At 47.3% G+C, this 23,715-nt stretch overlaps 1 protein-coding gene across 1 annotated transcript in view; it reads right to left on the reverse strand.

The window, feature by feature from the left end:
- Window positions 1–6,223: 6,223 nt before the first annotated feature.
- The window catches only part of LOC311511607 (very-long-chain 3-oxoacyl-CoA reductase-like), a 30,368-nt gene continuing 12,876 nt past the window's right edge, over window positions 6,224–23,715 (reverse strand). The window contains exons 8-11 of the mRNA XM_084612329.1: window positions 23,436–23,517; window positions 21,672–21,737; window positions 20,802–20,951; window positions 6,224–7,102 (exon numbers count right to left, since the gene is read on the reverse strand). Coding sequence (XP_084468455.1) covers window positions 6,983–7,102; window positions 20,802–20,951; window positions 21,672–21,737; window positions 23,436–23,517 — 418 coding nt within the window. The 3' untranslated portion in view covers window positions 6,224–6,982. The remainder of the gene's footprint in view (window positions 7,103–20,801; window positions 20,952–21,671; window positions 21,738–23,435; window positions 23,518–23,715) is intronic.

Genomic DNA, 23,715 nt, shown 5'->3' on the forward strand with positions numbered 1-23,715 from the left:
TGAGGGGGTAGTCACGCGGTGGGAGGAGGCAAAATGCGACCTTGTAACGAAAGCACATGTGCTATGTATGTAATGTTAACAGCAAGGTTTACCCTGAAAGAGTGTAGCCACTGTTTTATAAAATGTGTCTTTTTAAATACCGCTGTCCCTTTTTTTTTCTCCACCAGCTGCATGTGTTTCAATGATCACAGGATCTTCTCCTTCCCAGAGGCTAGTGAAACTTAGAAAGAAAAAAAAACGCACTCACGATGAAATGTTCTCCGAGCTCATGCTGTCCTCCCACACTGACAGAGCACAGATGAATGCGTGGAGGCAAATAATGTCAGAGTGCAGGAAAGCACAAAATGACCGGGAGGAGAGGTGGAGGGCTGAAGAGAGTAAGTGGTGGGCTGAAGAGAGTAAGTGGCGGGCTGAAGACAGGGCTGAAGCTCAAATGTGACGGCAGCGTGATGAGAGGAGGCAGGATTCAATGCTGAGGCTGCTGCAGGACCAAACCAGTATGCTCCAGTGTATGGTTGAGCTGCAGCAAAGGCAGCTGGAGCACAGACTGCCACTGCTGCCCCTCTGTAACCAACCACCCTCCTCCCCAAGTTCCATAGCCTCCACACCCAGACGCCCAAGAACGTGGTGTGGGGGCCTCCGGCCAACCAGCCACTCCACCACAGAGGATTGCCCAAAAAAAAGAAGGCTGTCATTCAATAAATTTTAAAGTTGTAAACTTTTAAAGTGCTGTGCTTAAAGTGCTGTGTGGCATTTTCCTTCCCTCCTCCACCACCCCTCCTGGGCTACCTTGGTAGTCATCCCCCTATTTGTGTGATGAATGAATAAAGAATGCATGAATGTGAAGCAACAATGACTTTATTGCCTCTGCAAGCGGTGATTGAAGGGAGGAGGGGCGGGTGGTTAGCTTACAGGGAAGTAGAGTGAACCAAGGGGCGGGGGGTTTCATCAAGGAGAAACAAACAGAACTTTCACACTGTAGCCTGGCCAGTCATGAAACTGGTTTTCAAAGCTTCTCTGCTGCGTACCGCGCCCTCCTGTGCTCTTCTAACCGCCCTGGTGTCTGGCTGCGCGTAACCAGCAGCTAGGCGATTTGCCTCAACCTCCCACCCCGCCATAAACATCTCCCCCTTACTCTCACAGATATTGTGGAGCACACAGCAAGCAGTAATAACAGTGGGAATATTGGTTTCGCTGAGGTCTAAGCGAGTCAGTAAACTGCGCCAGCGCGCCTTTAAACGTCCAAATGCACATTCTACCACCATTCTGCACTTGCTCAGCCTGTAGTTGAACAGCTCCTGACTACTGTCCAGGCTGCCTGTGTACGGCTTCATGAGCCATGGCATTAAGGGGTAGGCTGGGTCCCCAAGGATACAGATAGGCATTTCAACATCCCCAACAGTTATTTTCTGGTCTGGGAATAAAGTCCCTTCCTGCAGCTTTTGAAACAGACCAGAGTTCCTGAAGATGCGAGCATCATGCACCTTTCCCGGCCATCCCACGTTGATGTTGGTGAAACGTCCCTTGTGATCCACCAGAGCTTGCAGCACTATCGAAAAGTACCCCTTGCGGTTTATGTACTCGGCGGCTTGGTGCTCCGGTGCCAAGATAGGGATATGGGTTCCGTCTATAGCCCCACCACAGTTAGGGAATCCCATTGCAGCAAAGCCATCCACTATGACCTGCACATTTCCCAGGGTCACTACCCTTGATATCAGCAGATCTTTGATTGCGTGGGCTACTTGCATCACAGCAGCCCCCACAGTAGATTTGCCCACTCCAAATTGATTCCCAACTGACCGGTAGCTGTCTGGCATTGCAAGCTTCCACAGGGCTATCGCCACTCGCTTCTCAACTGTGAGGGCTGCTCTCATCTTGGTATTCATGCGCTTCAGGGCAGGGGAAAGCAAGTCACAAAGTTCCATGAAAGTGCCCCTACGCATGCGAAAGTTTCGCAGCCACTGTGAATCGTCCCAGACCTGCAACACTATGCGGTCCCACCAGTCTGTGCTTGTTTCCCGAGCCCTGAATCGGCGTTCCACAGCATGAACCTGCCCCATTAGCACCATGATGCATGCATTGTCAGGGCCCATGCTTTCAGAGAAATCTGTGTCCATGTCCTGATCACTCACGGGACCGCGCTGACATCGCCTCCTCGCCCGGTATCACGTTGCCATGTTCTGGTGCTGCATATACTGCTGGATAATGCGTGTGGTGGTTAATGTGCTACTAATTGCCAAAATGAGCTCAGCGGCCTCCATGCTTGCCTTGGTATGGCGTCCGCACAGAAAAAAGGCGCGGAACGATTGTCTGCCGTTGCTCTGATGGAGGGAGGGGCGACTGACGACACGGCTTACAGGGTTGGCTTCAGGGAGCTAAAATCAACAAAGGGGGTGGCTTTACATCAAGGAGTATTTCAGGCAGGACTTCACGGAGGGTTCCAATAAGAAATGGTGCACCTAAGTTATTGTCCTTATTGGAACAAGAAGGTTAGCCTGGCCTCTGATTGATACATGGCTAGATTTACCTCGCTGCACCTTCTCTGTGAGTGACTGCAGTGTGATCTAGAAGAATGAGTCCGCTAGACAGGGGAGGGGGGGAAGCAAATGAGTACAAAACAAATCTGGTCTATTTCTTGTTTTGATCCACTCCATCTATCTTTTACATCTTTGGCTGGCAGCAGACAGTGCAGAAGGACTGCATGTCATCCACATCTCATGGCTGCTCGGCAGAAGATGATACAGTACGACTGCTAGCAGTCCGTATCGCCTGCCCGCTCACCATAAGACGGTTCAATAAGACTGACTGCAGGACTAAAGAGAATGACCTGCTCAAGTCACTCCAAATTTAGTCCCTGCGCCCATGTCTGCCCAGGCGCTCCTGATCGACCTCACAGAGGCGACCAGGAGCACCTCGGACATGACGATGACGGCTACCGGTCGTACTGTACCGTCTGCTGCCACAAGGCAAAGGGTTGCTGCTACTGTGTAGCAATGCCGTACCGCGTCTGCCAGCACCCAGGAGACATAGGGTGACGGTTACCTGAGCGGGCTCCATGCTTGCCGTGGTATGGCGTCTGCACAGGTAACTCAGGAAAAAAGGCGCGAAATGATTGTCTGCCCTTGCTTTCACGGGGGGAGGGAGGGAACGGGGGCCTGACGATATGTACCCAGAACCACCCGCAACAATGTTTTAGCCCCATCAGGCATTGGGATCTCAACCCAGAATTCCAATGGGCAGCGGAGACTGCGGGAACTGTGGGATAGCTACCCACAGTGCAACGCTCCGGAAGTCGACGCTTGCCTCGGTACTGTGGAAGCGCTCCACCGAGTTAATGCACTTAGAGCATTTTCTGTGGGGACACACACACTCGAATATATAAAACCGATTTCTAAAAAACCGACTTCTATAAATTCGATCTAATTTCGTAGTGTAGACATACCCTAATTGACAATCCTCCAGTTCCCTTTGCCGGAGTAGCACCAAGCTTGAAAGATGACTAGCAGCCTTCCATAATGCTGCCTTTACTTCAAACCTCTCACAAGGGGACAGAAGTGCCTCCTTTCCCCGGAAGGCATCCTGTCCCCATGGGCAGAGACCTCATTCTGCTACCTGTTTACCAAGGAGGAGGAGGAGGGACCGGTGGGGGCAGCCTGGCAGGGGGAGCGGGGCACAGGCACTGAGTGAGTGTGGGCAGAGTGCAGCAGCCACTGAGACTGGTCCAGTAGCAGGGGGAGCTGTGCCGGAGAAGCCCTCTCTGTCCAGTTCCTCACTGCGACCTTCCCAGGGCTACCTGCCACCTCCCAGGCCAGGGCAGGGTCTCCTCTCCCCACGTGTGTGGCTGTAGGACCCAGGGCAGGAGGCAGGACTGGAGCCCCCATCCCTGTGTCCCACCAGCAGTGGCATGCCCCAGGGGGTGGAGACACGGGCTGGGGGGCTGCTCTTGGGCACCACACGCTGCCCAGGGCAGATGAAGGGTCCAGATCTCCCTACAGTGGCCCAGGGTCCCTGGGCAGCTCTTATCTCTGCCTGGCTCCAGCTTCTGGCCTGGCTGCAGGGCAGTGGGGGAAGGTTGTCTCAGGGGGAAAAGGAAAAGCCAGTGACAAGGCCACTGTTCCAGCATTGATGTCCCCTCCCAACTTCTATGCAGGTTCCGACACTCCTGCGGGGGCCCCCATATTAGCCAGGGCCTCTGTGCATTGGCCCTGTGCATTAATCTGCCACTGCTTCTGGACTTGGAACCTAAGAATCTATGTCGGAAAAATACCCAGACATCTTTGTTCTTGAGTTCGTTACAGACAACCCCCCATCCCCCATGATTCCCTCTAGAGAGTGCGGAGAGGGTCAGGTCTACAAAGTTCATGGCCACGTTGTAGCGGATGAGACCCTGACCTCAGACGTCAAGAACAGGCCTCGCTAGAGAAGGCTGTGATAAGCATGTTCACACAGAAAATCCCACCACTCAAGAAAAGACGCCATGTCTGTAGGAAGTCTGGCAAATCTATGGCAATTGTTGAGAGTGAAAGAACCCTTTCCTCTCAGGGAACGTGGAAATGCTTTTCTTTGAAGAAGAAAGCAGGTGACAATAGATGGGGAAACAGACACAAAGGAACTAGATCTTATAGATGAGGACATAAACCCCATAGCTAGGGAGGAACAGGGAGGCTGTGAAGATAACATGCACAAGTCACTCTACAAGCCTTAGAAATCAGGGCATCTTGTAATTAATTGAGTCTCTGACACTATGGGAAAGGGTGGAAGAGATCCATCACTGGAGTGAGAGGAGCTGACCAGATTATCCCATTGGATAGCCGGCACTGTTGGACAGAAGAAAGGAGTAGTGTGACCTACATACAATATGCCCCCTTCCATCAGCTGCAGCAGGAATTTCTTTTTCTTTTTTTATTAGAGTCAAAAATCTGTTACTGGTATCTCAGGTGTCTCAGGAACAATAACATCTCCTCTTGGACACAAGACGCTGCCAACAGTTTATCTCTCAGAGCACAGACTGAGCAGAGAGGTGTGCTGATGACTGTGTCTATCTCAATGCAATGACTAGGGAGAAACCTTTGCAAACTGGTGGTCCTTTTTCTAGCCTTTCTTTTGGATGCAGGAGAAGGCTGAGGCCAGTACAGGTAGCTGCCTAGGGCAGACTAATATGTCCCACCCTGTTGACACAGGTCTCTGAGGGTATGTCTAAACTGCAACTGGGAATAAGCCTCCCAGCCTAGGTAGACAGACTCATGCCAGCAGGGCTTGCATGCGGATGCTGCAGCTCAGACTAGCCAGCTGAGCTCGAGCCCAGTGGAAGGGTGGGTTCCGCCAGAACCACAATGTCCACACACTGCTATTTTGAGCTTGCTAGCTTGAGTCTTGGTAGGGTGAGTCTGTCTATTTGAATTGGGAGGCATGGTCCCAGCTGCAGTGTCGACCCACTCAGATGAGGTCATTGCTCCATCCCCTGCCTGGCCAATAATAGTAACCCAAGAATGTTGAAAACCCTTCCCAGATACACAAGCCTTTAGTCAGCACTGCAGCAGAGTCTCCATGTCATACAAGGGAGTGCAGTCCTGCTCCACAGTCATGTCTCAGATGAGAAGTGAAGCAGAAATCATGAGCTCACCTGGTCACCAGTGATCCCATCTGTTTTCCTGAGAGTAGCATTGCTTTCATTCCAGGCTGAGGAACCGCATTCTGCCCAATAAGTTACCCCTCACAGTCTTTCTAAGGAGCTGGTGGTAGATGGAGCGAGTCCCATGTACTCACTTTAAAGCACTTTGGGTGGTTCTTGATAGAGGAACAACAGGGATTTCTTATTTATGTCTCCTCTAGCTCCTATCTCAGAGAGCTGCAGTTCTCTGCCTGTCTGGCAGGGACGGTTGGCAGGCACGCAGGCGATGGGGGCGGGGATGGTACAAACTGGACATGACAGCAGGAAAAGGCATTTGTCTATTTCATGCAACATGATATATAACAAGACTCAGGGCCAAATCCTGCAGAGCTTAATAGGACAAAATTTCCCACTGAAGCCAGTTGGTTCTGGGCCAGAATAAGGTCTGTAGAATCTGGTTCTCAGGCTGACATTTTAGGCCTGTTCTGAACACCCTACATCCTCTTGGCTTCCTGCTCCCCCTTCAAGTTGTTGCCAGCACCCAGTGCCGAGAGGCAAAACAACAACAGGGGTTCGTTACCCGGTGTGCGTCACCCAAGAATCACAACGGTGTGGAGAAGCAGAAAAGTTTATTTGCAGCTGCAAACAAGGTACAGGGAGAATAGACTCTCAAATCCTGCACACCGAGCAGGAAGTTACACAGGCTTTTATACATCCTTTCTTCAGCACACTTATCCAATAGCAAGCTGCCCTAAGTATCCATATAGCCAGCCGATCCCGTTACCAGCTAGTTCCCTTGTTTTTTGTATCATTTGTTAAACTCTACATAAAGCTGCTTTATTCAGCATTGTTTTTCCATATCTGCCCTGTTTGGCCTTGTTTAGTTTCAGGCAGTCTGACTCTGCAACATATTGTTGCAGATCCTCAGCATAACTGCTGGGAGTGCCTCCAGGCTGGGGGGCCAAGGACACTTGGGCCTAGTACGCAGAGCTGCTGCGAGTGCCTCCAGGCGGGGGGGGGGGGGGCAAGGACACTTGGGCCTAGTGAGAGGGGGCTTCATCGACACTCGTGGTCTTCCATCCCCTCGAGTTACCTAGTGGCCATGCCCCAGTGTTCCCAACAAAGTCATGCTTTAGAATGATAGATTCACAGATTTTAAGGCCAGGAGGGAACATTAGATCATGTAGCCTGACTCTGCCATATCACAGGCCATAGAATTTCACTCTTTTACCCCTGTATTGAGCCTAAAACATCTCCCAGAAAAACATCCAGAGTAGACTCAAAGACTTCAAGAGATGGAGACTCCACCACTTCCCTTGGTAATTTCTTCCAGTGGTTAGTGCTGCATCATTTGGGCCTGTGAGTTCTTGCCTACTCTTGTTTCAGTGAGGGCATCCGGATCTTCAACTTCCTCCACAGGGCCAGAGTGCATTGAAGCCCAAGGGGGGAGAGACGAAACCACTCAGGACACAGCAGCTCATGAATGAAGCTCTGAAATGAGCAAAGAAGGGACAAGCCATTTAAATTGCTACCACCTGTAAAGAGACATATGATTAATCAGCAAAAGGTGAATCTAGAGTCTAAACCCCAAGCATGGTCTTGGTCAAACGGGGCATGGACAGAGTTACCCCTCTTGCACTGAAGTGTCTCGTCAAGCGCTGTTGTGGACAACTGGAGGGGAGAAACGGAAAGGCTGAAGAGGAGATGTAAGCTGCTGGTGACGCTCGTCACAGTTGCTGGTGTGCTGTCTAGCGGGCTGTGTATTGTCACTCAGTATCCTGCAAGGAGCCTTGGACAAATGAGCTGTGTGAGAATCAGAACACAGCCCAACTCCCTAGGGTGCTCAGGCAGCGGTACTGATCACAGCAAAAACCATGTGTCTCTAACTGGGGCCCGGACATTTTCTTCCTGTTCCCCAAACGTGACATCAGAGAGACTCAGGTTTCCCAGCAGCTGTGCTGAAAACAACAGGGACGGTAACATGACTGCAGCAAATGATCCTCACAAGCAGCAAGGGGCCTAGCTCTTCAGCTCAGAGACATGAACCCCAGAGGGTGGGGGACGGGGTCCTCACCACAGGGCCCCCTCATCTTCCACAGGGGTGCAGGGCCCAGCTCCTCAGTGCAGGCCCAGGCCAGCATTGACAACTCTTGTGATTTATCATTAATCTTGCAATATTTCATCTCAAACAAAACAAAACAAACGAGTTTCAGGCTGTGGATAGAAGCCAGAAAACATGGTTCAAAGTGTGACCTAAAGGCTCAGAAACTAGAAGTCAGAAATAAACAAAAGTTTTTTTTTCTAAGTATCAGAATTTTAAGTTGGTGTTGTGGATTTTTCGGTCCTGACTCATGATTTCTGAACTCCTGGGATTGGCAACATTACAGGGTTCAAAGTAGCAGCCGTGTTAGTCTGTATCCACAAAAAAAAACCAGGAGTACCTGTGGCACCTTAGAGATTAACACATTTATTAGAGCATAAGCTTTCGTGGGCTACAGCCCACTTCATTGGATGCATTGAATGGAACATATAATAAGAAGATATATATATACACACATACAGGGAAGGTGGAATTTGCCATACAAACTGTTTGTATGGCAAATTCCACCTTCTCTGTATGTATGTGTGTGTATATATATATATATATATTCTTACTATATGTTCCATTCAATGCATTCGATGAAGTGGGCTGTAGCCCACGAAAGCTTATGCTCTAATAAATGTGTTAGTCTCTAAGGTGCCACAAGTACTCCTGGTTTTTTTACAAGGTTCAGGGAGCTGGGCCCCGGACCAGTTCTAGGGGTGGACAAGCAGGACGGTTACCCTGGGCACCAGCTTCCAGCGGCGCCAGACCGCTGTGTCACTCTACATTTTCTTTTCCTCCTCAGGAGTGTATGGACCAACGTTTTCTGCCCTGGGTGGCAAAACGGTTAAGGCTGCATCTCTCTGGGACTTATCCACATGGCTCCACTAATTAGGTGGACCTGGACCCTGGAGAGGACATGGAAGGTGATGTGATGGGGGGAAATACGGGGTACGTGGGGGGAAATAGGGGGTGGGTGGGGTCAGGACTAAATTTAGGGCATCCCAGCTCCAGCTGGGCTGCGTGTGACAGCCAGGGAGAGACGCAATGTATTATTTATGCCTAGCTTTTGGTTTGGATGGCTTTTCAGAATTGCTTAACTGGTATGGAGGTTAATTAATGTAGTTCCTAAAATGAATGCTACCTCCACCAGCTGCTTAAAATGTTTGGATTTAGCTTTGTCTGGGAAGATGTATTATAGCTTTAAAGTTTGATTTGCAGTATCACTCTTGTATTTTCTAACCTGTCATGTCCCAGCTGCAGCTCTGGGGCTGCAGTGGCCCGGAGAGATGCCTCTCCCCAAACAAATTCTAAAACAATGGAAATCATTTGGATTCCAGAGAACTGATTTCCATTAAGTTTTAAAATTTATTTGGGGAAAGGTACTGGAAACCATTAAGGCCAGATCTCTGCTATCCGATATAGTTCTGGCTCTTCAGAGTACTCCCATTGACTCATAAGTAGCAAGCACTAGGGGTTTGATGTTAGGTGCTTTGTAGGATGAAGATCTTACTTGCTGGCTCTGAAGCAGGGATCTATCTGCAACCTCCGAAGCCCTGTGTTAATGTGCTTTGTTTACTTAAGGAGCTTGTAAAAATGTAATGAGTTTACTCTAAGGTTTTGAGTCGATGACACACACAGTGTGAAACCAGGAGAACTTTGCCTGTTTCTACAGGGCTCTGTTGCACTTGCACAGTGTGGCTCCTCCTAAACACTGTGAAAGTAGAATGAATTATATTGAAATTATAATTCATTAAAGAAATGCTACTTGAAGGGTTGGTTGAAATATAGTTGTCAGGAAGAGAAGCATTAAGGAGTGTGAGACAAGGGGTCCTCAAACTAATTAACTTAGAGCTCCTACTGAGCTAGGAGATTGGTAAACGTTAGTATGCAAATAAGATATGTATGTATATTTGTCAGTTTCTCTTTCTTTTGTCTCTTATGTTAAATTGGCTTTGGCTTAGCTGTATAAATAAGTTACCTTGAACCTCAGAGAGGGGCTCACATCTGGGTGCATTAGCAAAGCGCTTTGCTAATAAACATAGTGGTCTGACAAACTATGTGAGTTCTGAATCTGACTTTGACAATTTGGAGGTTCCACCGAGATGGCAACCATCTTCACTGGGGCCGTGTGACTCCTGACTGTTCTTAGGACGGCCGTGGCAAGCCGGCACCTGGGCATTTGGCCCAAGCGGTCCTCCGCCAGAACGGAAGGGTGCATGACCACAGTGAAGTCTACGCCATCGAATCTGTTGGTTCCCACTCTGTTCTGGTAGGGATCCCGGAATCTGACATCAGGAATCTGGTCAGGTAATTATTTCTGTGTTTTGTCCGGACTGAGGACTGTCTTGTCTCTGTGTCTATCCGTCCTCCCTGTGGTGTGTTTGAGTCTGGGTGCCGTCTCCGTCTGGGGATCGGCTGACCAAAGGGTTCCTGTCCCCACGGTCTGAATGAGTGAAATCTGCACAATCGCAGCTGCACCGCGCCTTGGGTAAAACCCTTGGTGTGAAAGCAAGGGCGATTGAGGCAGTAGCCTGTGGGGTCCTTTTGTGTGTTGCACCGGGCATCGCTCTGACGAACCCGACTTTCCTTCTTGCGTGACTGGTGTGTAAAATCCTCCTGTATGGGTAACCAGACGTCTAAGTCGGGACAGTTCCCTAAAGGAACGCCGGCTCAGTTTATGTATTTTAGGAAGAGTCCGGACTCCTGTAAATTTCTGAAAAAATGGTCTAGGCTAAGGGGGTCAGGTAGAGTGACTACTACCAGCACTACACTTCTGTCCCCAGAAGCCTTTACAGCTATTCTGAGGGAAAATGGGCCCTTTTCCCACAGAAATGATCTATAAGGGACTGCTGCAGGCAGCAGGCAGCGAGAGAATCTGATCAAAATTGTTTGACTATTGGGTAATGTAATCAAAATCACTAAAGGATGTAAGGGTGTTCTATTGGAACTTAACTGCCTCAAATGTATAAAGGGAATGTAAGATGTAAAAAAAAAAAACAGAGCAGTGTGGAAGGGATGTTAAGGGAAAGAAAATGTGTATGTATCTGTCTCTGTGTGTGTAAATATGTGAAGTTCTAAGGACCAGTTGGTTTTGTTTTTGTTTTAAATAATGCCACTAAAAATCCATTTGACTCTTTAATTCAAAGTTGCAAAACTGACAGACCTTTTTGCTAGACACAGGTAATTAGTGTTGTTTGGCTTTGGGATTTGGCATTTAACCCTTAAAAGGTAACTCAATGCTTTACAAAATTTAAAATGTTTTTAAGTTGTGGCTGCAGCAGGGCAGTCAAAATCAGGAGAATAGAAAAAAAAATTCTGGATTCTTTTTGTTTGTTTGTTTTTGTAGCAAAATAGCAGATGAGAGTTGTAGAAAAAAAATAAAAAAAGACAGTGCCCTTCTGAAGCAACAGCAGGGGTGAAGCCATTTACAACGCACACTTTGCTTCTCTACAAAAGAAAAAGGACACTAAACTTTCTAAACTACTACATGCTACAAGGGGCCACAGCAATGGTTCCCTCAACCCACCTAGCAATATTGTTAACCTATCCAACTATACTCTCAGCCCAACAGAAGCAGCTGTTCTATCTCGGGGCCTCTCTTTCTGCCCTTCCACCCCCACGAACATGATACAGTTCTGTGGTGACCTAGAATCCTATTTTCGATGACTCCGACTCAAGGAATATTTCCAAAATACCTCTGAACAGCATACTAATCCACAGAGGTCTCCCTACCAACATTACAGAAAGAGGGATTCTAGGTGGACTCCTCCTGAAGGTCGAAACAGCAAACTGGACTTCTACATAGAGTGCTTCCGCAGACGTGCGCGGGCTGAAATTGTGGAAAAGCAGCATCACTTGCCCCATAACCTCAGCCATGTGGAACGCAATGCCATCTACAGCCTCAGAAACAACTCTGACATCATAATCAAAAAGGCTGACAAAGGAGGTGCTGTTGTCATCATGAATAGGTCGGAATATGAACAAGAGGCTGCTCGGCAGCTCTCCAACACGAGTTTCTACAAGCCATTACCCTCTGATCCCACTGAGAGTTACCAAAAGCAACTACAGCATTTGCTCAAGGAACTTCCTGAAAAAGCACAAGATCAAATCCGCACAGACACACCCCTGGAACCCCGACCTGGGATATTCTATCTACTACCCAAGATCCATAAACCTGGAAATCCTGGGCGCCCCATCATCTCAGGCCTTGGCACCCTGACAGCAGGATTGTCTGGCTATGTAGACTCCCTCCTCAGGCCCTACGCTACCAGCACTCCCAGCTACCTTTGAGACACCACTGACTTCCTGAGGAAACTTCAATCCATCGGTGATCTTCCTGATAACACCATCCTGGCCACTATGGATGTAGAAGCCCTCTACACCAACATTCCACACAAAGATGGACTACAAGCCGTCAAGAACACTATCCCCGATAATGTCACGGCTAACCTGGTGGCTGAACTTTGTGACTTTGTCCTTACCCATAACTACTTCACATTTGGGGACAATGTATACCTTCGAATCAGCGGCACTGCTATGGGTACCCGCATGGCCCCACAGTATGCCAACATTTTTATAGCTGATTTAGAACAACGCTTCCTCAGCTCTCGTCCCCTAAAGCCCCTACTCTACTTGCGCTATATTGATGACATCTTCATCATCTGGACCCATGGAAAAGAAGCCCTTGAGGAATTCCACCATGATTTCAACAATTTCCATCCCACCACCAACCTCAGCCTGGTCCAGTCCACACAAGAGATCCACTTCCTGGACACTACAGTGCTAATAAACAATGGTCACATAAACACCACCCTATACCGGAAACCTACTGACCGCTATTCCTACCTGCATGCCTCCAGCTTTCACCCTGACCACACCACACGATCCATCGTCTACAGCCAAGCTCTGCGATACAACCGCATTTGCTCCAACCCCTCAGACAGAGACAAACACCTACAAGATCTCTGTCAAGCTTTCTTACAACTACAATACCCACCTGCAGAAGTAAAGAAACAGATTGATAGAGCCAGAAGAGTTCCCAGAAGTTACCTACTACAGGACAGGCCTAACAAAGAAAATAACAGAACGCCACTAGCCGTCACCTTCAGCCCCCAACTAAAACCCCTCCAACGCATTATTAAGGATCTACAACCTATCCTAAAGGATGACCCAACACTCTCACAAATCTTGGGAGACAGGCCAGTCCTTGCCTACAGACAGCCCCGCAACCTGAAGCAAATACTCACCAACAACCACATACCACACAACAGAACCACTAACCCAGGAACCTATCCTTGCAACAAAGCCCGTTGCCAATTGTGCCCACATATCTATTCAGGGGACACCATCACAGGGCCTAATAACATCAGCCACACTATCAGAGGCTCGTTCACCTGCACATCCACCAATGTGATATATGCCATCATGTGCCAGCAATGCCCCTCTGCCATGTACATTGGTCAAACTGGACAGTCTCTACGTAAAAGAATAAATGGACACAAATCAGATGTCAAGAATTATAACATTCATAAACCAGTCGGAGAACACTTCAATCTCTCTGGTCACGCAATCACAGACATGAAGGTCGCTATCTTAAAACAAAAAAACTTCAAATCCAGACTCCAGCGAGAAACTGCTGAATTGGAATTCATTTGCAAATTGGATACTATTAATTTAGGCTTAAATAGAGACTGGGAGTGGCTAAGTCATTATGCAAGGTAGCCTGTTTGCTCTTGTTTTTTCCTACCCCCCCCCCCAGATGTTCTGGTTTAACTTGGATTTAAACTTGAAGAGTGGTCAGTTTGGATGAGCTATTACCAGCAGGAGAGTGAGTTTGTGTGTGTATGGGGGTGGGGGGGATGTGAGAAAACCTGCATTTGTGCAGGAAATAGCCCAACTTGATTGTCATGCACATTGTGTAAAGAGTTGTCACTTTGGATGGGCTATCACCAGCAGGAGAGTGAATTTGTGTGGGGGGGTGGAGGGTGAGAAAACCTGGATTTGTGCTGGAAATGGCCCACCTGATGATCACTTTAGATAAGCTATTACCAGCAGGACAGTGGGGTGGGAGGAGGTATTGTTTCATATTCTCTGTGTATATATAAAGTCTGCTGCAGTTTCCACGATATGCATCTGATGAAGTGAGCTGTAGCTCACGAAAGCTTATGCTCTAATAAATTGGTTAGTCTCTAAGGTGCCACAAGTACTCCTTTTCTTTTTGTGAATACAGACTAACACGGCTGTTACTCTGAAACCTTACTCTAAAACAAAAAGAAGCAATGTTAGAAACACTGAGTCTTAAAATGGCTCTGAGTAATCAGACTGTCACTTTGATAAAGGTACATGAAAACTCTGTAAGCAAAAAAAAGAAATAGTGACACCTTATGTAAAAAATGGATCTGGATAATGTTATAGAAGTTAAACTATGGAAGGAATGTGATTTGCCCCAGAACATGTGCAGGGTATATTGTAGAAGGGGCAAAAGAAATGCAAACATACCATGCTACTTAATTAAAATGCTGTTAGGGCTCCAAAGGGAGCCACAATAGGTTGGGTTTTCTTTTTCAGATTGCTGTGTGTTTTGGAAGCAGAAGTTAAAAGTAATCAAAACTCTGGTGAAAGTTGATTGTGTCCCTTTTAAGACAGAGTCTCTGAGCTGCTGATGGCTTTAAATCCAAAAGCAGGAAGCGTCTGTGAAAATGCAAATGACCTAAATGATAAAGGAAGGAAAGAACTAGCAGCACAAAGGAGCTGCAGATAAAGGACACACCTGGTCAGCAAACAAATTGTCTAAATAAAAGGCATGGGATAAAAAGATAATTTTAATAAATTTAATGATAATACGTATCCCTGTAACAACGTATAGTGTGTATGATTTTTGGAAAAACCCTTTAAGGTCGTATGGTAATGATGCTTCTCAGTTATTACCTGTAAATAAAACTTAAAGCTTAACACAGCAGGAAAAACATTATAAACTTGGTCTGCTGTATAAGAAGGAAAACTCAGGGATTTAATAACTAAACAGTGGGATAATTTCCCCATAACCCTTAAAAGATAAAAGCCATTGAAACCCGGCCCGCAGGAAAATGTGGGGGCAATTCCTCTGTTTTGCCTGCAATTAGCAAGGAAATTTGTAAAAGAAAGTGGTATTATTATTAAGCAATAATCTGTCCCCACCAGGGGGGTGGAAATTTTTTCTTTTGTTTTTAGACTCTACAAGCAAGCTGGCACCAGTGGAAGAATAACTCAGAATACCATGTTTCAGAGTAACAGCCGCATTAGTCTGTATTTGCAAAAAGAAAAGGAGTACTTGTGGCACCTTAGAGACTAACCAATTTATTTGAGCATAAGCTTTCATGAGCTACAGCTCACTTCATCTGTAGCTCACGAAAGCTCATGCTCAAATAAATTGGTTAGTCTCCAAGGTGCCACAAGTACTCCTTTTCTTTTTTCAGAATACCATGGATCTATGTTTTGTGTTGTTTGTCTGTGGTGTTTGTCTTGTTGCTAGCATTGTTGTATTTTAATGAACAGAAAACCTGTTTTGTGTTGTTTGTCTGTGGTGTTTGTCTTGTTGCTAGCATTGTTGTATTTTAATGAACAGAAAACCTCATGACGTGGGTGGGGGATGGCTTCAAAAGGCTGACCTTGGAGGGAGAGGGGGGGGGAAGATGTGTATGGGAATGCAAAAGGCTAACTCAGGAGAATCCCAAAATTCAGTGGCCACTCTTAGGATCTTGGGACAAAGACCGAGTAGACATCTTAAAAGACAAACTCAGCCAACCTAAAACTAAATTGGCAAAAGGAGAGGTTGATTGTTTCATGCAGTGGTGGGAAGAGGCAAATCATAGGTGGACAGAATCAAAACTTGCCTCTCTCAAAGATTCTGGCTTCTATCCCACCAGATGCAACTCATTTTACTGTTGTTGATTTGTGCTCTGCTTTCTTTTTTGTCCTGGTTCACCCTGACTCCCAGTTCCTGTTTGCCTTTTCTTACAAGGGGCAACAGTACACATGGACCACACTGCCCCAGGGGTATATTGAAAGCCCATCATATTTTTCCCAAGCATTAGCCCAAGACCTTGCTGACCTTGTTTTCCTGTCCAAGTCCACACTAGTCCAATATGTAGACGATCTACTCCTCTGTTCCCCTTCATTGTCTGCCTCTGAAACTGACTCTTTAGTGCTCCTTACTGCCCTAGCAAATAAGGGTCACAAAACTTCTCGCTCTGAACTACAACTCTGTCAAGCTTCTGTCACATACCTCAGCTTTCTCCTCTCCCGGGGTTCCCATGCACTTTCTCCCACCCGCATCCAAGCTATCCTTAGCTTTCCCCGACCCTGCTCCCCAAGCCAGGTCCAGAAGTTTTTAGGCATGGCTGGATTTTGCAGACAATGGATTCCCCAATATGCCTCCCTTGCAAAACCTCTCCAGGAACTCACTCGATTCTCTGTGCCTGACCCCATGCCGTGGCCCCCTGAGGCCAATTCTGCCTTTGTTTCCCTCAAACAGGGTTTGGCTTCTGCCCCTGCCTTAGGGCTGCCTGACTATTCTAAGCCTTTTACCCTTTTCTGCAACAAACAATCTGGGTGTGCACTTGGAGTTCTCACTCAGATACACGGAGAAAAGAACTGCCCAGGGGCTTATTTCTCTGCCACTTTAGACCCTGTTGCCCAAGGCTTAGCCCCCTGCCTGCGTGCTGTGACTGCTGCAGGGCGCCTAGTCGAAATGTCTGATTCCCTTGTTCTCCGCTCTCCTCTTACCCTCCTGGTCCCTCACTGACCTCACCCTGCTCCAAGACTCTGCCCCAGAAACCGAGAAAGAATCCTGGGTTGCCCAAGGTTGCTCTCTACATCCTGATTCCTTTTGGCACTCGCCTACTGGCGCCTTTGTAGCCCCCTTTTCACTTTACCCATCTCTGGCCGCCCAGCTACACGGTGTTTCGCATGTCGGAAAGGAGGGGATGGTCTCTGCTGTAACAAAGACAGGATGGTGGGCCCCCCCATTTTAGCTCTTTTACAGCCCGCCACTGTGCAGCCTGTACCATTTGCCAAAGCCATAATATTTACAGGTAAACCTGTAAAAGTGGCCCAGGGGTTCCGGGGCCTGCCTCAAGCACCGTTCCTGCACAAATGCCTAAGTGTCAACACTATGAATTGATATGGGTTACGGTATGTTTATTCTCCGGTTGGATTGAAGCCTCTCCTTGTCACAAGGCTGACTCACTGTCTGTTGCCAAATGTTTGTTACATCATATTATGCCTGCCAAGGGAATTCCTGCTCCTCTGTCCAGTGATCGGGGTACACATTTTACTGGACAACTTGTTCAACACCTGGACTGTATATTGCACATCAAACACCTGTTGCACTGTCCCTACCACCCACAGAGAGCAGGTGCAGTTGAAAGACGAAATGGTGCACTTAACAATAAGCTTGCTAAAATTTTTGACTCTACAGGATTAAGCTGGCCAGTAGCCCTTATGGACATGAGATCCACTCCATCCCAAAGGCATAAATTAAGTCCCTTTGAAATTGTTATGGGATGCCCTATGCGAGCTATGACTACCATTACTCCCGTTCCAGATTTGAACTTGACTCACAGTGCGCTCCTTCAGTATTGCAAGGGACTAATGCAAGCTGTAAGTCACTTCCATTCACAGGTTCGAGCCGCCTGGCCCACGGAACCCACCTCCAATGCTTGCCACAACCTCGAGCCAGGTGATTGGGTCTACGTATAGCGCCATCATCGAAAGCACGCCTTGGAGCCCCGGTGGAAGGGTCCTCATCAGGTACTGCTTACTACACAGACTGCTGTTAAACTATCTGGCATCGCAGCGTGGATACATGCTTCACAGTGTAAGAAGGCACCATCCCCAGAGAACCAATCGTCACCTCAGGACAACGCAGAGTCAATTTTGACTCCAAAAGACGACGTAGAGGAACAGTCTGCAACACCTTACAATCTACGCTCTCGTAAGCATTGCCAGAAGCAGACGACGAACAAAACAAAACAAACACAAAAAAAAGCAGTAGCGAGCCTAGCACCTACTGCCTAGTGAGCATAAAATCGTGACTGCGGTTCCCTCAGTTGAGGTTGTCAGAACGAGAAGAGCCTTGCCTCTAACATGCGTCTCTGCCTGTTCCTCGGCTGCTGGTATCTTACAGTCTGGGGAGACCACGATGACAATTCTTTTATCCAGCAGCAGGTGTGGATAGCTCAGACCCTTAATATTTATAATTGCTGGGTCTGCAGCCACATCCCAGCCCACTCTCAAACTGGTGTTCCTGTCCTGGCTATCCCACTCAAGTCCCCAGACCTCACTGGAGGGCCTCGTCCGTTTAACAAAATATGGATCAGCAATGACACTTGGGAAGCGGTGGGAATAAATGCAACTAAATGGATAAGTGTGGTGGAGGGAAAAGGTCATTGGTGTTGGGTGTGTAATGGGACAGGGCTGAATCAGGGGAAAAGCCGTTGCCTTCAGCATATTGTGGCCAATGGTGTATGTGATTATTCAAACAAAACTAAAAAGTGGCGGGCCGGGTATGGAGATATGAATTTTTTCTCAACCTGGGATCAAACAGAGAAATCAATCTCATGTTCCCCCTACAGTAACCTTAGTGAAAACAATACAATCTTTCAATGTCATGCAAATAACACCACTCCTCGTAAGGAGAATTACCCTGTACCCTTTGGGGGATACTCCTCCTCCTTTGCAAACACCTATATGACAAATGGGTGCAACCGACCCTTTCTGGCCTTAATAGGCCTTCACTGGGTGTGTGGGACCAGAGCTTATACCGCACTACCAGCTAATTGGTCAGGAATCTGTTATCCCGCCCGACTCTTCCCACAATTCCGAGCGCTAGGAACCTTCCCTCGAGAACGCCTCCGCAATTTCAGGCGAAAAAGAAGGGGCTTAACAGATGCCCAACGGCACGTAAATAACATAAGACCCTTAACCTGGGAAGAGGCCATTGGCAGTTCCTTCATACCATTAGGGGAAGTAATACACCATACAAAAAGGCTCCTAAGGTTACAAGCAGTAGTTGAAATAATGGCAAATGAAACCGGAGAAAGTTTAAGAACCCTGGCCAAAGAAACAGGGGCAATCCTACAGATGGCCCTCCAAAACCATCAGGCATTGGACATAGTGCTGGCGGCAAAAGGAGGGACTTGTGCTTTCATTGGAAAAGACTGCTGTGTGTATATACCAGACAACACCAATGAGGTAATAGATCGTGCTAGCCACTTAGAACAAATCGCATATCTTCCCCACGAAGAGCCAAGTTCTTTATGGAAGTGGCTAAGTAACCTTTTCAATTTCTCTTGCATAGGAAACTGGTTGTTTTAGGGAGCCCTAACTCTCCTGTTTGGAATCCTAATAATTTTTATATGTTTTCAGTTACTTTCCTGTTGTATCCAAAATTGTGTCAGGCATGCTACACAGATAGCTGCCCCAAACCAGAGTGCTAATTTGATGATTTTAAATATCACTGATGAACAAAGAGAGAAAGAACGATTGATATGTGGAACCGAGTTATTGTTGGTCATTGCGTAGCTTGACCAAAAGGAGGCATTGTGAAAGTAGAATGAATTATATTGAAATTATAATTCATTAAAGAAATGCTACTTGAAGGGTTGGTTGAAATATAGTTGTCAGGAAGAGAAACATTAAGGAGTGTGAGACAAGGGGTCCTCAAACTAATTAACTTAGAGCTCCTACTGAGCTAGGAGATTGGTAAACATTAGTATGCAAATAAGATATTTGTCAGTTTCTCTTTCTTTTGCCTCTTATGTTAAATTGGCTTTGGCTTAGCTGTATAAATAAGTTACCTTGAACCTCAGAGAGGGGCTCACATCTGGGTGCATTAGCAAAGCGCTTTGCTAATAGAGTGGTCTGACAAACTATGCGAGTCCTGAATCTGACTTTGACAACACATTTAAAATCCCCATAACCAACCACTTGATGTTTTACTTCCCTTCATATTTTCAGTGCTGTCACTTGTTTGTTTGTGGTTTTGTTTGCTCTCTGTGTTGCTTTATTACTTATTTTTACTGTTCTGTGTGTGAAGTATTAAATTAAGAGTTGACATCCCATAGAAATTGTAGGTTTCAGAGTAGCAGCCGTGTTAGTCTGTATTCGCAAAGAGTACTCCTTTTCTTTTTTCATAGAAATTGTAGAAGCCTGAGGGAATGCCTTTTACTCTCCTTTCCAGTATCAGAAAATATTGTATTAATATTTGCAATGAGAACATGACTATTTCTACTTGATTCATAGATTTGTTTAGCATCTTCAAGCTGAGCTCAGTGTGCAGATAATATGCATGCAAGAGGGATAGTTTTGTGAACTGCAAAAGTCCATAGCATGCTACTGTTTTGGGAGATGCTTTGTTTTGTCGAGGGCAGCTTTCCCTGAAGATTCAGTGGTCTATGGTAGGAGGAGGTTATTAAACTGGGCCTCTGGTCCATATTTTTTATGCTTTCACTTAATGGCCAAGACTTTGTTTTAGTTATATAGCTGTTTTCAGTAGGCCACATTTTGGTGTGTTTACTAGCTTGAGTGGTTACATACATGTACTCCAAGGGCAGTGTTAATATTCTTTTTACTTGATTTCATATTAAATAAACATCTTAAGCAGCTTGTTAATTATCCCTTGTTTTAATATTCTTTCTTCCATACCTATGAACTGTTTAAAAATATATATTATATCTTGCTTTTTTGTTTGTCCTGGTGGCGCACATCCACACATTACCTCAATATTGGTACTGCACATAACAAAATTCATTCCGCACATGGATGTAAAATATTAGAGGGAACATTGGTCTGGTTCCTGGGAGAGGTGGGCCTTAGTTCCTCAGCACAGAGCCTGGAAGAGGAATCCTCGTTCTCACTATTCCCTTCTAGCTTTTATAGCTGAATTTTATTTGGCTTATTCATCCATTTTTAACATTTAGTGGCTGCTGTCAGAAGCTTCACTCCCTGAGCTGCTGCCTCCCCGCCTTCATGTCCCACCTGCCAGACTGACCTGCACAGAGTGGGAGAGGCAGCCAGACCAGACACTCCCCCTCATTCTCCAATGCCCCCATCTGCCAGACTGACCTGCACAGAGTGGGAAAGGCAGCCAGATGTCCTGCTACTGATGCCCACAGTGTTCAAGGCCTCACGAGTGAAGTCTTCTGCTGTCTTTATATAGCAGTTGGGTATGATGTTGTTGGTCATGTTTGTGGAAACAAAGAGAGGCAGGACACTCTAGAGGGGGGAGACAGAGTGGAGAGAGTTATTGCCTGTTCTCTTGCATTCTGGCACAATCTCTAGGCTCAGTCTGCCTACTAGTCGGACACCAGAGTTGATCCCTCACAAGGCTGGCAGTGAAGGCCCAATCACCTTCACTATGAAGTCATGAGAGTTTCCCACCTCAGTCTGACTGTTGCAGCCACAGAGGAAGGGACGATGCTAGTCACAGCTCAGCTTGGTCGCTCCCGGTTGGAGGGGTAACTTTAGAGCCATGCAAGATGGCTATTTTCCCCAATGGGTGAGCATGCTAACTCATGGTCCAAGGAGGGAGAAAGGGATCAGGAATAGAGAGTGGGCTTCTGACACAACACAGCAAATCCCCTCTGACCTGAAGAGGGGCAGAGAACAGGCTATAAGCTTTTGTCTGTCTCCCTCACAGCATGGCCAGATTTTCATAAGTGCCCTGCACCCAGTAACTCCCATACAGAGAATCCTCTTTCCCCTCCTCCTTCCTTCCCCCCACAGAGAGTAATGGAGAATGCCTTCCCCTCCCCTTACAGGGAGCTGTTGAATGCCAGCAGCTGGCAGTGGAAAGTGCTGCCTTCAGATGGAGCAGTGGATCATGGCAAGCACAGAGAGCTGCAACCCCAGACACCTCCCGCAACTGCTGGCCCCAAACTCCAGAGTGCTCCTTGCCCTTGCGTCCGCAGGGGAGAAGGTCTCATTGCTCTGTACCTGCACTAGGATACCCTGGGAGTGATACTCGGCCTCCAAGCCTCTCGAGAAGAAATCTACAAATCTCTGCAATGGAGAGAAAATGGAAATCAAGCCACAGGACTGCAATGGAGCAGGAGAGGGGAAAGGGTAGCGTGGCGGGGGGAGGGGGACACGTCACAATGAACGCTCACAAGGGAGCTAAGAAACTTCAAGAGCAGATCCTGAAAGGACGGGTGGCTGGGACAAGGGCCGTTGCTCTGGCTCTCATGGGGAGCTGGTGTGAGACAGCGCTGGGTGCCCTTAGTAGGGCAAGCACACGGCTGTAACAGGAGAGCTGCTTTGTAGCTTATGGAGACCAAGGGAGGGTGTTTTCCAACCCCACCCCCTATACCTAGACAGGATTTTCAGGTGCAAGGAAGAAGAACACATTTGTTTGTCTAAGCGATTGGCTGAACAAGAAGTAGGACTCAGTGGACTTGCAGGCCATAAAATTTTACATTTTCATTTTTGAGTGCTGGTTTTTTGGTGCATAATTCTACATTTGTAAGTTCAACTTTCATGATAAAGTGATTGCACTACAGTACTTGTATTAGCTGAACTGAAAAAATACCATTTCTTTTGTTTTTTTACAGTGCAAACACTGGTAATCAAAAATAACTATAAAGTGAGCACTGTACCCTTTGTCTTCTGTGTTGTAATTGAAATCAGTATATTTGAAAATGTAGAAAACATCCATACCTATTTAAATAAATGGTATTCTATTACTGTTTGACAGTGCGATTAATCACGATTAATTTTTTTAATCACTTGATAGCTCTAGCAGCCAAACAATCAGGTTGACACTGATAGTTGCTGGTGCCAAGATGGGGAGCACAGTACTGGCGAGGATGGCGGAGGAGATTCTCTGACATCAGAGTTCTGGTGTAAGAAAAGCGATGGTGCCAGGAGGACTACATAACTCTTGGTCCCCGGCAGTGTCAGTCAGTACTAGGGCTGGCAATTCTCCTACTAATACATCCCAATATGCCGTTGACCTTCTTGGCAACGAGGGCACACTGCTGACTCATATCCAGCTTCTCATCCACTGTAATCCCAGGTCCTTTTCTGCAGAACTGCTGCTTAGCCAGTCGGACCCCAGCCTGTAGCAGTGCATGGGATTCTTCCGTCCTAAGTGCAGGGCTCTGCACTTGTCCTTGTTGAACCTCATCAGATTTCTTTTGGCCCAATCCTCCAATTTGTCTAGGTCACTCTGGACCCTATCCCTACCCTCCAGCATATCTACCTCTCCCCCCAGCCTAGTGTCATCTGCGAACTTGTTGAGGGTGCTATTAATCCCATCATCCAGATCATTGATGAAGATGTTGAACAAAACCGGCCCCAGGACAGACCCCTGGGACACTCCGCTTGATACCGGCTGCCAACTAGACATTGAGCCATTGATCACTACCCGTTGAGCTGATGGAGCTCGGCTGTTCTCTGTGGTGGCAGATGACAGAACAAGGAGCAATGGTCTCAAGTTGCAGTGGGGGAGGTCTAGGATGGATATTAGGATAAACTATTTCACTGGGAGGGGGGTGAAGCACTGGAATGGGTGACCTAGGGAGGCGGTGGAATGTGCATCCTGAGAGGTTTTTAAGGATGATTTAGTCCGTGCTCGTGCTGCTTCGAGCAGGGGGTTGGACTAGATGACCTCCTGAGGTCTTTTCCAACCTAATCTTCTATGATTCTATGGGAGAGGAAAGAGTGCTAGGAACAGGGGGCACAGGATGTAACTTTCCTTACCTTCGTAGCACTGTACACCGTGGCCACTGGATGGGGGTGACGACCCACTTCAGAGGACAAGTTAATGACGACCCCCTTCTTCCTGCCATGAAGAGAGATAGCTCCGTGTGAGGATGGCCCCAGAGAGCACCCAGGAAAAAGGAGAGAGGTGTGCTCATTGCCCAGGCCCAGCCCATGCCCCTGGGGGGGGGCGGGAGGGGAGAACCCATCACCCCATTACAAAGTGGGGGCACAGGATTCTATGCTGGAGTTTGCGGCCAGACTCCGCCTACCTGTTTGG

This window comes from Lepidochelys olivacea (genome assembly GCF_965140295.1).
Source record: "Lepidochelys olivacea isolate rLepOli2 genome assembly, chromosome: 23".
NCBI classification, from domain to species: Eukaryota; Metazoa; Chordata; order Testudines; family Cheloniidae; genus Lepidochelys; species Lepidochelys olivacea.